At 36.9% G+C, this 16,992-nt stretch overlaps 1 protein-coding gene, 1 long non-coding RNA gene and 1 pseudogene across 4 annotated transcripts; 2 read left to right on the top strand and 1 right to left on the bottom strand.

The window, feature by feature from the left end:
• Positions 1 to 541: 541 nt before the first annotated feature.
• Positions 542 to 5,773, top strand: LOC149006473 (uncharacterized). 2 transcript variants are annotated; one of them, XR_016175259.1, is made up of 3 exons: positions 542 to 1,090; positions 2,387 to 2,449; positions 5,591 to 5,773. XR_016175259.1 is itself a non-coding variant. In XM_089166943.1 (2 exons), the coding sequence occupies exons 1-2, from the start codon at positions 652 to 654 to the stop codon at positions 2,389 to 2,391; spliced, it is 444 nt and encodes a 147-aa protein (XP_089023069.1). In that variant the 5' UTR covers positions 542 to 651; the 3' UTR covers positions 2,392 to 2,700. The 2 variants fall into 2 exon arrangements, 1 of the variants encoding a protein (XP_089023069.1); XM_089166943.1 differs by lacking the exon at positions 5,591 to 5,773 and having other exon boundaries at positions 2,387 to 2,700.
• A 248-nt stretch (positions 5,774 to 6,021) lies between these two features.
• LOC149006474 (uncharacterized) lies at positions 6,022 to 8,366 on the top strand. Its single transcript, XR_016175260.1, has 3 exons — positions 6,022 to 6,493; positions 6,591 to 6,651; positions 8,248 to 8,366. It is a non-coding gene; the product is annotated as an uncharacterized LOC149006474 (long non-coding RNA).
• Positions 8,367 to 12,867: 4,501 nt separating this feature from the next.
• LOC149006475 (pirin-like protein) lies at positions 12,868 to 14,776 on the bottom strand (annotated as a pseudogene). Its single transcript, XR_016175105.1, has 4 exons — positions 14,722 to 14,776; positions 13,945 to 13,973; positions 13,583 to 13,849; positions 12,868 to 13,471 (listed from the first exon to the last, which is right to left on the bottom strand). The product of XR_016175105.1 is annotated as a pirin-like protein (transcript).
• Positions 14,777 to 16,992: the final 2,216 nt, after the last annotated feature.

The raw sequence follows: 16,992 nt of genomic DNA on the forward strand, positions 1-16,992 counted from the left end.
TGCCTATTGAGCTGGAGTTCACCATACGGTCCTCTGAGTTTCAGAAGAACGAGGTTCGTGTGATCCCCGGTGTCGGTAAGTGGCCTGGAAACTAGGAGAGTGGGTTCGGTCCGGTCGAGTTAAGCTGGGTTGGGTTGCTGTTGAGTCAAACGGTTTGCTTACTTAAATGGGTTACAAGAGCACATGTGATCTTCAACGGTTGAAATTTTATTTGGTGAGATGGCTTCATCCAGACCGTAGGCAGCTCAGTGTTGCGCATTTATTACGCAACACTGAAGCAAAACCCGCTGTTAGGACCTACTACAACTATTTAAAGTTAAAGTAGTTTAAAGTTGAAGTAAAGCTTTAGAACCTGCTAGAACTCTATTTAAAGTTGAAGTAAAGCTGAAGTAAAGTTGAAGTACAGCTGTTAGAACCTACTAGAACTCTATTTACTAAGTGACACCTGGAACCCAATACACCTTTTACAGTTTTACCCATGGACCACTCTTACAGTTAAAATCTCATTTACATATTATGACCCTAAACTTCGTCGCACCACCTCTTGAGTCTGTGAGTCATCAAGCACCGTCTCTCCCTCTTCCTAAATCGTAACAGATTCATTGAACTAAATCCAGAGAAAAATCTCGTCAAGGATCGTTTCGGTCGCCGATGGATTCATTGTCGTCGTCGTCGTCATCGTCTTCATCATCATCGCGTGATTCACAGGTGCAGAAATCCGGCGTGGGAGGCGCAGGCGCCGGTGGTGCAGGTGCAGGTTCAGGCGCCGGTGGTGCAGGCGCAGGCGCAGGTGCAGGCGCCGGTGGTGCAGGCGCAGGCGCAGGTGCAGGTGCAGGCGCAGGTGCAGGCGGAGGTGCAGGAGCCGGTGCCGGAGGTGCAGGAGCCGGTGCCGGAGGTGCAGGAGCCGGTGCCGGAGGTGCAGTCCTTCTCTTTTTGGAAACCGGAGCAGCGGGATGCGCTTCACCACTATCAAGAATGACAGATTCACAATGGCTGTTAACCACCACCCTGCTTCCTTTACAATTAATTGGATTGACAAAGTTCCCATACACGGATTTTGCCGAAGAGGATCCAGAGAGACAGCCGAACTGTGAGTTATTCGCAGATCCTGTGACCATCGTTCCGTAATTCAACACCACATCTTCTCTGCTAGTGCTAGTTGAATTTTTGTCGTCGGCTATGCCGGACATCGTCACCGGAAAGAAAAAAAAGAAACTATCTTACGAAGGAGTAAAACGACTGTGTCAAAAACTCTCAATTTATAAGAAAATATCACTGGTAGTATACGTCAGTTGATTCGTCATACATCTTTGCGGGACGATTCCTCCGACCGTTCGATTGCGCCAAATAAATTCTGGCCGTTGATGGTGGTAGTAGGGGTTAGGTGAGAAACCGCCTGGTTTTAGAGCTGACGACCCTAACCGATCCGAACCACTGGACCAAACGAACCATAAACAACACATTTTTTTTCTTCAAAACCAAGCTCGTGATTCACTCTTTCTTCAACATATCTTTGTCTGAAACCGCATCTGAAGCTCTCTGTATTTTTTAAAAAATAATCTCCCACAATTTTCTCCCTCACGATTCTCTCTTCCATTTGAACTTACAATATCAGTGCAACTTTTTACCAAAAAAAAAAAAACATATCAGTGTAACTTTTTACCAAAAAAAAAAACAATATCAGTGTAACTTTTTACCAAAAAAAAAAACAATATCAGTGTAACTTTTTCCAAAAAAAAAAAAACCAATATCAATGCAATTGAAGCCCTCTGTTGGATGCCCTCTTCCATTTGAGTTTTCCATTTTGGTGGCTGACGAACGGCAGCGCGAACGAGATTACCCATCTCTTTCTACCATAATTTCAGAAGAAGAAGAAGCTCTGAAAAATACTGGGCGTAGATTCGACCCATTCCTAAAGAAGAAGTTATTGGAATATCAGTGCAAGGAATCATGGTTTCTTCTTCTTCTTCCATTTTAGCTTCACAACCTAACTTTGGGTTCATTTCGTCTGCGATCAAGTTGCAAATTGTGACTGTGACCCCTCTGTAAGTTCTTTTATTTAAAAATTTTAACTCATCGGTAGTTATACTTAGCTAAGTAGAAATGATATTTCCGTAGATTTTAAAGCTCTAGAGTTTAGCGCTCAATTCATGTTTCCTTCATTTTATTTTCTTTTATTTTAATTGTTCGATAGATCCAGTGTATCAGTTTTTTGTTAAAATTGAATTTTGTATAAGAAAAATAGAGAATGTACTTCTCTTTGTGGGTTTTAATGGCTGAATGAACTTAGGATTAAATAGTTATTGTCTATTTGAAATAGTTTTTATATTTAGAGTTTAGTTTCCGGAGAAGAATATAATTTAGCTCAACATGCATTTGATTTCAGGTTAGTACATCAAGAGGCATTGGATTGATTATTGGTCAAGCTGTTGGAGGTTATCTTGCACAGGTATGGATTATTAATTTGGGTATCAATGCATGCTTGTATTGTTATTTCTTCATTAAAATTAGAGCAAATTGCACAGGCACCCCAAAATGGAAGCTTTAAAGCATTGACACCCCATTTTATGTTTAAAAAACACATACACCCAATTCATTAAACATGGTAGTCCATTTTGTTATTAAAACCATTACTCCAATGTTTATTTTTCTTAAATTCCAAAAATACCCTTATGAACAAAAAAATGGCCAAATCTATTCTCTCTCCTCATTCGGCTCTCCACCTTCGGCTCTGGCGGCAACAATGCCACCATCATTACCGCCTCCGACACCTAGATTACCCTCTTCCGGTAATCTCCTTGAAATTCACGGTTCATAGGCGTGTGCCGGAGCTGATTACACCTGGCGAGACCTACACCTCATGAATTCAAGTTTCTGTCGGACATCGACGACCAGGAGGGTCTACGGTCACAAGTTCCGTCCATATTCTTTTACCAGAACGAGCCGGCGATGAGAGGAGAAGATCCAGTGAAGGTAATTAGGAAGGCAATAGCAGAAGCTTTGGTGTTTTATTACCCATTGGCTGGTAGGATTAGGGAAGGCCATGGAAGGAAGCTGGTGGTGGAGTGTACCGGCGAGGGTCTCCTCTTCATCGAGGCTGACGCAGATGTAAGGCTGGAGCAGTTTGGTTACTCACTTCAACCGCCGTTCCCTTGCTTGGATGAGCTCTTTTACAACGTTCTAGGATCTGATGCTATTGTTGGTTGCCCTATGCTACTGATTCAGGTTAACTATATATGGATCTCGTCTTAATTCTTATCTAGTACTTCTTCATCCATCTCGTTCTTAGAATGGAGAGAATTAGCATTATGAAGCGCAAGGATACTTGAATGCTAAACCAGACTAATTATAATACTTTTAAAAACCCAGAATAAACTAGAAAGAGGAATAGAACCTTTTTGCCTCTCTTCTTGGCTTCTCGGATCACCTCAACACGTTCAACAACAGGATTTAGAAACCCTAATGCTTCCCTTTTTCTTCAAAAACTTTGATTTAATTCACTTCGGCTTACATCCTAAACCATTTGGCTTTAGGTCTCATCCACGATTTAGGTTTTGTGCTCGACTTGCCCAAACTCCAGTCGCTTCCCTTTAGCTCTGCAAATCCCTACAAATCCCCATTCCTCTTAAGACAACAAAGTACCTACAGATCTTCAGTCCACTCCTTGAGAACTCGAATTCAGAACCCCGAGATAGAGAAGGCACAGCTTCAGGTGATCTGGTAAGTTGCTGTATATCAATTCCCAAGAGGACGAAGGAGGAGGCGGCGGCGGCGTTGCTGGCCGGAGGTGAAGGTGCGAAGCAGAGGAGATCCGAGTGAGGTGAGAGAATAGATAGGGTAAGGGCATTTTTGGAATTAAAAAAAAATGAACAGTGGATTAATGGTTTTACTTAACAGAATGGACTAGTGTGGTTAATGAATGGGGTGTTTGTGTTTTTAAACATAAAGTGGGGTGTCAGTGTTTTAAAGCCTTCATTTTGGGGTGTCAGTGCAATTTGCTCTTAAAATTATGATTGTTGTGATCTACACAACCACTGCATCTGAATTCCATAACTCAGTTTAGAGTATAAATGCACATTTATGTGGGGCTAACCAAGAGTTTAGAGGAGAACTGAATTAGTCTATAAGGGAGCATTTGATAACACTCTGAAAGAATGTTTCTGGTGTTCTTTTAGTCTTTGAGAACAGAAGAATAGATTATAAGCGTTTAATAAAATGGTTCGTTCTTCCGTTCTTAAAGAACAAACTAGCACAAAAATTAGTCCCAAGAACACTCTTTACAAAACATCTAAAACACGTTTTTTCCAAAGAACAAAAACAAAACTGATAAATTGTTCCCGATAAAACCCCATTTGTATTCTCGCAAGAGTCGAAACCTCAGCAGGGTTTGTGGTCTCTTCGACTTACTTCGACTCTTCCTCTTCGGGCCTCGGCGAGACGGCGACCACCGGCTGAAGCAGAGTCAGCTTGATTCATTTTTCTTCGTTCCCCTCGAGCTTGCTAGCATCTTCATCAACTATTTTGCATTTCGGTCGACATAGGTTAGTGTCTTCTAATCTTCTGGACCTGTTTTCATCTTGTGTTCTATAACAAATGAAGAACTTTCGTTTTATCTTGCGTTTTATGAAGAATGAATTCTAATATAATAGAACCCATCAAAAGTGAAGTTTCTAATCCTGAGGTCTAGTTATTCTCAGGAGGAAACGAATCCAATAAAAGGAGCAGGATAGGGGTAAGGTGTAACGGCCATGGCTCCTTCGAAACGGGTAGAAGCTTTTCCCAGTTCGAAAATCTGAGATGACCACCTTCACTTATATACCCAACTTGCGTCACTGGCCTCTATTTGATTAGCAGTCAATAGCCACCATTTCTTTTTGTTAAAGTAGAGGGAAAGTTCCAACTTTGCTTTGAACTGGTCTCATAAAAAAATAGTATTCTGGGAAAGCTACAGGGAGGTTCACCTGCCATCAAATCTAGTATGATGAGATTTTCCTAAGACTAGAACTGAAAATGGAGTTGGGAGACAGTTGATTTGCCCATATTCTGTGATCCATTAACTTTTGATTTGGGTGGATAAGTTTTAAAACTTAAATTTGATTATTTGGTTTAAAGGAGATGAGTTAGATGATCATGTATCTGACTTATAATAGAATTATCCAGTTTGGCTAGCCCTAGACCTTCCAATATGGATTCTAGGTAAGGGTTTAACAACCAAAAAGGTTGCCAAATAAGTCGAACTAAATCAAATTGAATAAATTCAGTCCAAATTCGTTTTTGGACCAAGTAATACCAAATTTCGGTACTCTATTTGGGTTTTGATTGACACCATTTTATCCATTGACACTTTTTACTGAAATGGTAGTTTTTCAGTTCCTCTTCCCTTCTATCCATTTTGGTTTCTCATTCTCTTCTCATTTTGTTGTGATCTTTTCTTGTTTGCTTTGCAAATTTGTTCTTCTTTTTTATATCTGTTTCAATAAGGGGGATTTTAGATGTAACTTGATTAATTTTCCAGCAAAGGTTATTAAACCGTGTTTAAACCGTTTTCCCGCACCGATTTCATACTGAAACTGATTGACCGTTTTTGCAGATACCGAAAAAGTACCGAGCTGTATAAATTCGGAGCGGTACGGTTTCAATTTTCAAATTCGGTATTGAACTATCGAAGCCGTACCAATTGACCTGGACTAGGCGAGAACAATGGCGTCTTCTTCTTCTTCTGCACTACAAGAACTACAACACGAGCTGGAGATAAAGGCCAATGATCTTAGTAAGCTCCAAAAAGGCAAGTTCTTTGTTCTCCTCTCCTTTTTTTAGATTGCTTCCAATAAGTCTCGAAACTCTCTAACCCGAGATGAAATCTAACCCTAGATTTTCATCTCAAGTTTTGTTTTCCTCACTTTTGGAAGTCCATGAACTTGATAAATTCATTCTTATTTCAGATATTGCAAAGAACCATCAAATAAGGAAGAAGTATACTATCCAACTTGGTGAAAATGAACTTGTTCTCAAAGTCAGTTTGATTTCCTCTTCGACTTCCATTTATTGTTTTTCCACCTATTGTCTTTTCCTCTAATTGTTACTTTTTATTTGTGTATAGAAGTTGGATCTACTGAATGAGAATGCTAATGTGTACAAGTTAATGGGTCCAGTCGTTCTGGGGAGGGATATAGAATATCAAAAAAAAAAAAAAAAAATGATGAAATTATGGAAGTACCGAGCATTTATTGCTACTGCACTGTTTATTCTAGTTCCTACTGCTTAAGAACGTTTCATTTACGTAAAAACAATAAGTTCTTATAATGCATTTGAATGAAACTTGAGTTATTTACTAGTTCTTATCAATGATTGAAGAAATGAAAGGGATTACAAAGTCAACAATGAAATGAGTGGACTGGATTGAATCAGCGGTATATAGATCCAAAACAAAGCAAGACTTGGCAGAGGCAAATGCTAATGTTCGCAAACGGATTGAATATATCTCTGCTGAATTGTATGGTGACTTTGTTTTTGGGTATTCGGTTTCTTTTTCATGCTTACAACTAGTTCTCAAGGGGTTCCTATTCTTCTTGCATTTTGTATTTTGACAGGAAACGTCTAGATGGTAATCTTCAAGATCTGGAAGAGAAACAGAATAGCAAGAAGGATGCAGTAAGTACTTTACCTACCACTAAGATGCTGCTATGGGATGCTTATGTGCCTTACTGAAATGTTCATGACTTTTCTCTTCACCATAGATTCATGATTGGTTGTGATTACTTTGAGTTAGTCGGATTCCTAAGTGAATAGTTATGTATTTTTTATTTTTTGGGGGGCGTTGGGGGATAAAGAATTCCACTGAAAGGGGAGGACAACAGTTTAAACTGGGACAAGCTTATAGGCATTCGATGTTATGAACAGACAAGAACCTAACCTTGGGTAGGTTTTAAGGAATTGATGTTTTCTTTTTTTTTTTTTTTTTTTTTTTTGTCAATTTAACCGTTTTACCTCCATGTGTTGATAGTCACTTTTCTGTTTTGCAACATAACCTAACAAAACAAATGCGAGATGGCAAACTTGATAAGATACCCATGATTGAATTGTCATTGTTGTTGCTTTTAAAGATGTAACTTTATTTTCTGTTTTTAGAAATTGTGATATGCAGATGGTAGAAATTGGATTTCCATATGGATTTCCATTAAGTTGTTTTTGTTATTTTGCATATTTTTCGTAAGTTTATTCAAGTCATTCGTTTTAGACCATAGTATAAAGATGTCTTGGTGATGATGACACACGTGTTAATATGATAGTGTGGTTTCAAATTGCTGACATTCTTCCACCAGCAAGATTATTAAGGGGACAAACTGATGCAATCCTACTCTTTATGGGCCCACTTACATTTATATTGATCAAAATGTAATGGGAGGACCGTAAACAAAATGAAGTGGTTTGCAAGTAAAATTTTAGAAGGGAAGATTGGTAAATAAATAAAGTACGGAACAAGTCGGAAATTATGAAATAAAAATTTTTTTTGGGGTAGAAGGGAATTATGAAATAATGGGAGTGAACTCCAAAGTGAAATAAATTAAAAGAGTACTGATGTCATGAAGAAAAAATAATCAAAATCTGGCAAATCCATCTCCCAGCTGTACAAAGGGGTGAAATGGCGTTGTCTTGGTGAGATTGAAAATCTTGATTCGATTGAATTAGGATGCCTCTTTGTAACATTATCTGGGTAGTCCTCTGTTGGTCCAAAATATCAGTTTGAGATCTGGACTAGACCAGAATCTTGATTGAGTAGTGGCGTTTTTTATTTTACTCCCTATCTTGTCACCCTCCCACGAAAAGGCGAAGTGATCTTGTGGGTTTTTGTTCTATGCTCAAAATGACCAAGTCGAAGAACATATGAACTAATATATCTTTTGATTGTTTCAAACTTCTGAAAGCTTGCATCTACAATTCTTCTGTCTTCTATTTTTATGTTGAAATTTGATGATATTGCAGCTAAATATTGATGGACTTGATGCGACTTAATTGTAGATTTTTGATCACCTGTTGCGACTTCATGTTGAATTTTGTTTATGTAAGTTACATAATTGATATATTTAAAAAATTATGCTGGAACATGATGTAGATTGTCGAGGCATTGCTTAGGCGCTGCCTAATTGCCTAAGCACTTAGGAAGGACCTGGACCACCTTGAGTTGCCTTAGCTCCTAGACCATTATGTTACTAATGGCTTCCTAATGTCTTAATTCTTGTTTTACAGATCTTAAAGCTACAACAAAGAATGAAATCTCTACACGCTGGAAAAGCAAACGCATAATTTAATTTGAGGATGCGGGCCTTATTAGGCAGTAAGTGCTCTGTGAGTGACTTGGCAGTGAAATGTCATATCCCTATCTTATGTAGGGATGGTTCTGGATTAAAAAAAAAAAAAAAAAAAAAAAAAAAAATTCCCCCTTGCATGTGTTGACATTACTCTTAGATGTGGGCTTGTACATTCCACTTAATACTTGAATCACAGGTTGCATGAATGTAAAGTTATGTTACTTATCCATTTTGTCCCAAGATATAATAGCATGTAAGATTACACATGAATTGCATAAGCCTGGATGGTACTGAACCTGGTTCTTCTAGGATTTACTCAGTTGAACAATTCTTCTGATTCATAATGGCTGTGCCAAACTGAATAGTAAATGTAGAATCACAAATTTTTTTCTTGGTTGATTTTATTTATGAGCTAGTTGGTTAGTTTAAGTTTTTATGCCCATAAATCAGATATCACTGAGTTATGTTGGCATCTCAAAATGGTTGTTCTTGACTGGATTATTTGCTATATAAAGTTCCCCTTTTGGTTGGTGATTCAGATTGTTATTTGTATATGTTCTAGTTTTCTGCCACATATTTGTACTCTAAAAGATCTAAATAAGGAGTTCAAGAACCCACCTGTTTACTTGGAAAATGCTAAAACGCTCTGGAGACCACCCTGGATGTGATCCCAGGCCAGTACAATTAGGGAAACTGCATGGTGTCGTTTTAAAGTTTGAAGGGGTAGTGAGACGGCATGGTATCGTTTTGCAAGACTTTGAAACGATACCATGTTATTTTAAATTTTAAAGGGCAATAGTTAATGAAACTGCATGGTATCGTTTCACAATTGCATAGAACATCACTATGCCATTTTAATTTCAAAATTTTCCCTTTCCTCTAGTATGTGTTGGTTTTAAAAAATAGTCATTGGATTCGTCTGCACCAAGGTACCTCCGTCGAAGGCTTTACTAAGTTGTTTCAAATTCATGTAAATTGAAAATGTATTTCAAACACAGCTAAAACTAATTGATAAACGTAAATACGTAAATAACATGTACATAAAGGCTTTGCTTCAAAATTTGACTTTTGGAAAAAAATTACAAAAAATACATACCAAATCCTCATTAAGAGGATCCAACCTTAGTTTGCATTAAGGGGACTTAACATTAGTTTATGGCCCATTAAGGAGACCCACACGTAAAAACTCTAGTTCTCATTTATTAATCCAAGTATTTAATTGGTTTCATGCACATTTGAATTTAGTATCCATATTTAATATGGGGTGTGAATTTAATCATATTTATTGTTTTTAGGATAAATTTTTGTAATAAGAACATATTTCCTGTAACAGTTTTATCAAACATCCATATGTTCTATAAACGTTCTTTTTCCATTCTTGGAACGAGTTTATCAAAACACTAAATTGTTTCGGGAATACTTTTAGAACAGGTTTATCAAACGCCTATTTTCAAACAAAAAATTTTCTTTAAGCATAGAAACATGTAAAAATGGTTTTACATAAGAAATGGTCCTCTGGAATGGAAATGTTACCAAACGCATATTAAGCTTTTGTTTTTCCCTCTTCTTATTTTTTGAACTGAAAAAATGTTTTTCTTGCTTTTCAGAACCACATCTTGTTTTTTTAATAAGATCTTTCAATTGTATTGTTTATTATTCCGGAAAAGAAATTATATATGATGTTTGTTTTACCAATAAATAACTCTTTATTAGGAATATTTGTGACCGAAGAAGTTAGTTTCTGATGTGGCATGAATTGATACTCTGTTTTATACCTGGAAGGGGAGTTAGTAAAGTTCGCATTGTCTTTGAAAGATAGTATTGGAGTTAAGGTTTGTTTTGATTCACTCATTTTCTTGGAAGGACCTTGGAGGTTGCATACAATTGAGAAACCTGTAGTAAGCTTCCACTTTCCTACATCTATGTGGGAAGTTAAGGGAGTTCATATCACCCATAGGCAGAGGCATCAGAGCTAGTTGCTTTTGATCTTCTTGCACTTTTATGGAGTATTTTTCAGGAGTGTAGAATTTAGAACAATGATGGACCAAAGAACTATTAAGCAAACCTAGTGAGAAATAATATTGAGAAGCATCGTTGGTTATCAGAGCTTTCTCCTAATCAGGAGAATGATGTTCCAGTGTACATAGCCTTTGGTGATGAACAAGGCTATTTTTCCCTGCCTTTCTGAAAGTGGGTCACTAAGGACTTGAGTATTTGATCTTTCTAGGCATCGTTTTTTGCATTGCATCTTCCATTCTTAATAAGTTTAATTTTCAAGGTTAAATTCTTTTAAATGCCATGGCCTTATTTAGTTTGTGTTTGCCACCAGTATTGTTAGAAACATATTCCATAACTTCCATTTTTTTTCTTCTTTCTATTAGTAATTTTCTTTTTAACTTGGATTCCTCCCCATGTTTTGTAAGCTGTACTTTTCTGCATATCACTGGAAGTTCAATGTTGTTTCAAGATGTCTAGCTTTTCTTTTTAAATTGCATTTGTATGCTAATCTTGCAGACTTATAGTGGCCAAATTTTTGTTTGATCTTGTAGGAGGCTAGCACAATTTGTTTTGCTGCACTGACTGCATGGTGTGCTATAAAAAGTACTGCAAGGATTGAGAGCGGGTAAGTGTGCATGGAAGATCAGATTGTTATCTATATATAGGATTGATGGAAATATTTATATGCCCAGATTTGTAACATATCACCTTTTCTTTCATTTCTTTTTTTTTTTCTTTTTTCTTTTTTGAGAGCCGGGGTGTGTGGGTGAGCAGTGGTATTAAAATTGAAATTCCATTTTAAAACTTAGAGGTTCTAACATATTTGATTTTTTAGGTGAATCCTTAACTCAACCGGGAGAGCACCTAGATATTATCTAAGGGATGATGGTTCGATCCCATTAAGATTTGGTATATAGAATTATTATCTATCATCTGTGTTGAAACAAGTCTAAAAGCATTCAACTATTATTGTTAGACTTAGGTGAATGATATAAGAAAGCTAAGCTATATGTGTGGGTTGGTGGGTTGGGGATTTGGTACCTTGTTATTCATTAAATCCTTTGCAAAAGTACTATGAACTTCATAACCTTTTCCAGTGAAATCTTAATGGTTGGGAAAGGAACCATGGCTGTTGTTTTCTTTCATTATCAAGTCAGGTTTCAGATATTTGTTAGGAAAAAAATTGTATAGCAATCCTGGTCCCCCAGGGGTTTCATTCTTGGCTGAGACAATCTGCTAAAAAGTTTCACTAACCAAGGGAAAGTAAAAGCCTCATAGAAGCAATGTAGGGCACAGAGGAAGAAACCCCCTCGTTTAAAATGGAAAACATAAATTCTCTCAAATTCCAAACCTTAGGACCATCAACTTTGCTTGTTAACAGCTACAATTTGTAAATTGATATGAGTTTGATACTTGAATATGGCAGCTTCTAGATCATCGAGTCTTTTTCTTCTATAAGAGAGCATTGGGGCAAAAAGTTAATTGTTGAAATAAAAGAAACTATAGATGCAAATGATCTTCCACAGTGCTCTTGAGAAATAGAGAAGTGAAACAAAGCACAAAAGTACAACATGCCAGAGAATGTCATGAAGACTTAGGTAAGCATTAACGGTGGCATCTTTAGGATTCCTTTTTATTTTGGCCCAAGGGTATGGTGCTTTAGGTGATTTGATGGAAAGGCTTATCACTCTTGTTGCTTCTCCCACAAATCCTACACATCAGAAGAAAATGCCCGAACAGCCCCTGTTCAAATTAAATGTTCTCTATATATGTTGTTGATTGCAGCTCTGTTTCTCTAGGATCCATGTGATATCCCATGATGCAAACATACTTAATTCATGTTAAGTAAGATCAGCCATGGCAGAATAAGATGCAGAGGAGTTGCAGATCTGTTGGACATGAAGTCTCAGGTGTGGATTTATGTCATGAATTGCGAAGCAAGAAAACAAGAAGCGTTGGGTATTGGAATACATTCTAAACCCAAATCTATTCTGAAATTGCAAACCATGCACAGCTGTAGCCTTTATTCAGAACCCAAATTAGTGTGAAATACTTTACATGTATTAGACAAAATAATCTAAAATCATGTTTCCTATGTTTTTCTGTTTTCCCTAGAGTCTAGCAGGGTGAGAGAGGGTGATCTATCTCTGTAACTGTTTTCAAGTTCAATTCCATTTGTTTTAGAACTCTTGTTTGTGATAAATGAAGAAGGGTATGTATACTTATGTTCTAAGAAAAATGAAGGCATGAGAAGTTACAACAAGATTCAATTCCAGTTAGCCAAATTAGTACTTAGCTTTGTTTCTAACAAATCCAATTGCCAAAAAAACCTGCTGCATTGTATCAAATGGTACAAAGTTGAATTCAAACTCCGATTTAGTTATCATATAAAGAATGAATTCTAAGTTGTCTCAAATGAATAGAAATCATAAAGAACTTTTCTTTTAATGGAAAAAAAAAATATACACGTTACACACTATGGAGTACGTAAGGAAATTACACAAGCACTCATCTAAACCTTTCAACAAAAATAAAGAACACGACTCATATATTGATCCTGTAAAAGAAATTGTTAATCACAAATTGAATATCCTTGCTTTTTAACTGTGTATACAAAAGCTCAAGTATAGACTCTCCAAGCATGTTCCTTGTTTTGTTTTATCCACTTGAGACTGATTCAAACTTCAAAACTCCAATACCTAGCATTTACAAAGCCATTCTTGTAGGACTGACAATCCTCAAAGGTCTTTTGGATCTCAGATTTAGTGTTCATCACAAAGGGTCCATACCGAACAACAGGTTCATTCAAAGGTTAGCCTCTAATCAAAGCAAACTTGAATGGTTGGCTTGATCTGTTCCACACTTTAAGCCCATTTCCTGGACCCAAAAGCAAGAGCTGCCTGGGCCCTGCAGGTGATTCATCTGAGGATCCAAACACACCCTCTCCTTCAAGTGTATACACAAAGGAATTCCATGATTCTGGGGTGCTTTGAAACCATTCAGTTCCAGATTTTAGGGTGAAATCAAGATACATTGTTAGTGTCCTGGTGAATACTGGAGACTTAACACCCATGCTTTCTCCTGCTATGATTTTGACATCAACCCCATCTATTTCTGCTGTCTTGAAGTCTTCTTTGATCATATGTAGGCATCTAGGCTCAGTCCTGTAGATTAGAAATTGGTTTCAGAGACTGATTGTAAATGTACACAAGAAGCAATAGATATTATGAATAAAAGACTGGAATAAATATCAATAACAGGGTTTTGTAGCTTACATTTTGTTTTCAGATGATAAATTGATCTAAAGTTGCAATCCCTTGCTGACACCACCCCCCTGCAAGCATTTCTGGATGAACTATACCCCCACCAGCAGTCATCCATTGAAGAATAGAACCAAAGAACCTTGCAAAATCATATCCATTCTAGCATATTGTAATTCTAGAAACAAAATTAATTAGTAATTCATTAGCATCAATACCTGTACATCACCAGGTCTTACTGTGCCCTTGTTTCCTGCAAATATCTTGATGAGTGAATGCTCCCTGCAATCCATTGACAACCATGGAGTCAGTTCTCAATAATCCAACCTTCACAAATATTTATTTTTGAGAATGTATCAGGAATCAAGGGAACATACCTCGAGCATGTATGTGACAGTCTCAAAATCTAAAAGAGCAGAAACTAAATTAGTAATTATAAATCAAGAACAAATATTAATGAACCTAGAAAATAAAAGTACAAACAACACCTGTGGATGGAGTTCTCAAACCTCTATGGGGATGATCAGGGAATCCATATGACAACTATTCATTATGAAAAGCTTGAAGAACAAAACATAATTCAGCAAAACGTACCAAGGATTACAGAAGTTTACCACAAGTTTCTCAATTGTATGCAATCTCCAAGGTTCTTCTAAGAAAATGAGTGAATCAAAACAAACCTTAACTCCAATACTATCTTTCAAAGACAATGTGAACTTTACCAACTCCCCTTCCAGGTATAAAACAGAGTATCAATTCATGCCTCATTAGAAAAACAGATACTAACTTCTTCGATCACAAATATTCCTAATAAAGAGTTATTTATTGGTAAAACAAACATCATATATAATTTCTTTTTCCGGAATAATAAACAATACAATTGAAAGATCTTATTCAAAAAACAAGATGTAGTTCTGAAAAGGAAGAAAAACATTTTTTTTTAAGTTCAAAAAATAAGAAGGGGAAAACAACAGCTTATAGACTAATTCGGTTCTCCTCTAAACTCTTGGCTAGCTCCACATAAATGTGCATTTATACTTTAAACTGAGTTTTGGAATTCAGATGCAGTGGTTGTGTAGATCACCAACAATCATAATTTTAATGAAGAAACAACAATACAAGCATCCATTGATACCCAAATTAATAACCCATACCCGTGCAAGAGATAACCTCCAATAGCTAGACCAATAATCAATCCAATGCCTCTTGATGTACTAACTTGAAATAAAATGTATGTTGAGCTAAATTATATTCTTCTCCATAAATGAAAACATACCTAACACACAAACTAAACTCTGAAAATAAAAAATATTTCAAATAGACAATAACTATTTAATCCAAGTTCATTCAGCCATTAAAACCCACAAAGATAAGTACAAGAACACACCCTAAACCTAACATCCATTCTCTATTTTTCTTATACAAAATTCAATTTTAACGAAGAACTAATACACTGGATCCATCGAACAATTAAAAAAAAAGAAAATAAAAGAAAATAAAAAGGAAACATGAACTGAGCGCTGAACTCTAAGGCTCTAAAATCTACGGATATATCATTTCTACTTAGCTAAGTATAACTACCGATGAGGTTAATATTTTTAAATAAAAGAACTTATAGAGGGGTCACACGCACCATTTGCAACTTGATCGCAGACGAAACAAACCCAAAGTTAGGTTGTGAAGCTAAAATGGAAGAAGAAGAAACCAGAATTCCTTGCGCTGATATTCCAATAACTTCTTCTTCAAAAATGGGTCAAATCTAAGCCCAGCGTTTTTCAGAGCTCTTTTTCTTCTGAAATTATGGTAGAAAGAGATGGGTTGAATCTCGTTCGTGCCCGCCGTTCGTCAGCCACCAAAATGGAAAGTTCAAATGGAAGAGGGCATCCAACAGAGGGCTTCAGTTGCACTGATATTGTAAAGTTCAAATGGAAGAGAGAATCGTGAGGGAAGAAAATCGTGGGAGATGATTTTTTCAATACTAGAGAGCTTCAGATGTGGTTTCAAACGAAGATACGTGGAAGAAAGAGTGAATCGCGCGCTTGGTTTTGGCATTTTGAAAAAAATGAGTTGTTTCTGATTCGTTTGATCTATCGGTTCAGATCAGTTCGGTTCGTCAGCTCTAAAAATCAGGTGGTTTGTCACATAACCCCTCCTAACACCATCAACGGTCAGAATTTATTTGGCGTGATTGAACGGTCGGCTGAATCGTCCTGCGCATTTAATGCGTAGGACTGAAGCAAAATCGCCAAATTTGTATGATTTTAAAAAGTCTTGGGGTGGAAAAGTTGGGCTGCCACCTCACCAGGAAAAGTAGGAAATCTACACTTTTTTCAATAATTTTCCCACCTCACCTTTATTCCAGCAAACAAACGCAGCCTATGTGACCAATATTACAGTTTGTCCATATGGTAACTTGGAATGGAAAAAAATCGTCTACTATACACATCGCTGTGCACATCAGTGCAGCACCACAAGTTGACACATGGCATATTCTTAATAAACGGCTCAGATTAGAAGGCAGAGTTTTAAGTGAAACTGACCCATTTTATGACTTATTTTGACCCAAAAAAACCCATATTTAAGATCCGATTCTAAATATGATTTCTGAAGGTTTTCTTTCCCATATTCTCCTCCCATCCTGTTACTCTCAATCCCTTTCCTCCTCTCGCTCCATCTCCCTTTGTTGAATCAAGAAATCAGAAGCAGTTGTTGCAGGTAGAAGAAGAGACTAAAATCAGAAGCAGATGCAGGTAGAAGAAGAAACTAAAGGGAGAAACATCCAAATAAATTTCATCATCTTCGATGCTTTTCGTATAAAAAAATCCAAAACAAAAGCTTGGATTCTGATATTTTTCCTTAGATTTGAAGAAAGAGAGAGGGGGAAAACTCTCTATTTCTCACACTTTCTCTCTCTGTTTCGCTCTCGGAACTGAACAAACAAACCAGAAAGCGAAGTGAAGAAATATGAAACAGAAGCATCGAAATTTAAAAATTAGAAATTAGGAAAAGATTAAAAATGGAAAATTAGTAATTAATACACTTAAACGAAAAGCCCCAAAACCAAAAAGTGAGTGTCACTATGTTTGAAGGTAATTTGAAGGTCATACTCTGTTTCTTCTACTCATTCCTCCTCTTCAGTCACTGCTATATATTACTGTTTCTGATGATGAATTTTTTGGGTCATTAAGATGCGAGAGGCAGCAGCAAGAACAAGAGCTGCAACTCTTGAACTTGGAGAAGGATTGGATATGGACGAGGAGGAGGACGATAATGGGTTCACATATTTCTGGATCACAAAATCCCGGTGACCTAAGAATGCCCATCTGCACCTAAGAAACCCAAGTCCTCATCCAAAAGAAAAGCTTCTTGTTATTCAGTTATTCTTCCACCCAACGCAAACTCTTCATGTTGGATCTCTTTGATCA

The sequence above is a fragment of the Hakea prostrata genome, chromosome 8, assembly GCF_041222555.1.
Source record: "Hakea prostrata isolate BN-2017 chromosome 8, UWA_Hpros_2, whole genome shotgun sequence".
NCBI classification, from domain to species: Eukaryota; Viridiplantae; Streptophyta; class Magnoliopsida; order Proteales; family Proteaceae; genus Hakea; species Hakea prostrata.

Excerpts from the sequence above, each read along its gene's own strand:
- LOC149006473 (XM_089166943.1), top strand. The coding sequence starts at position 652 with ATGGATTCATTGTCGTCGTCGTCGTCATCGTCTTCATCATCATCGCGT.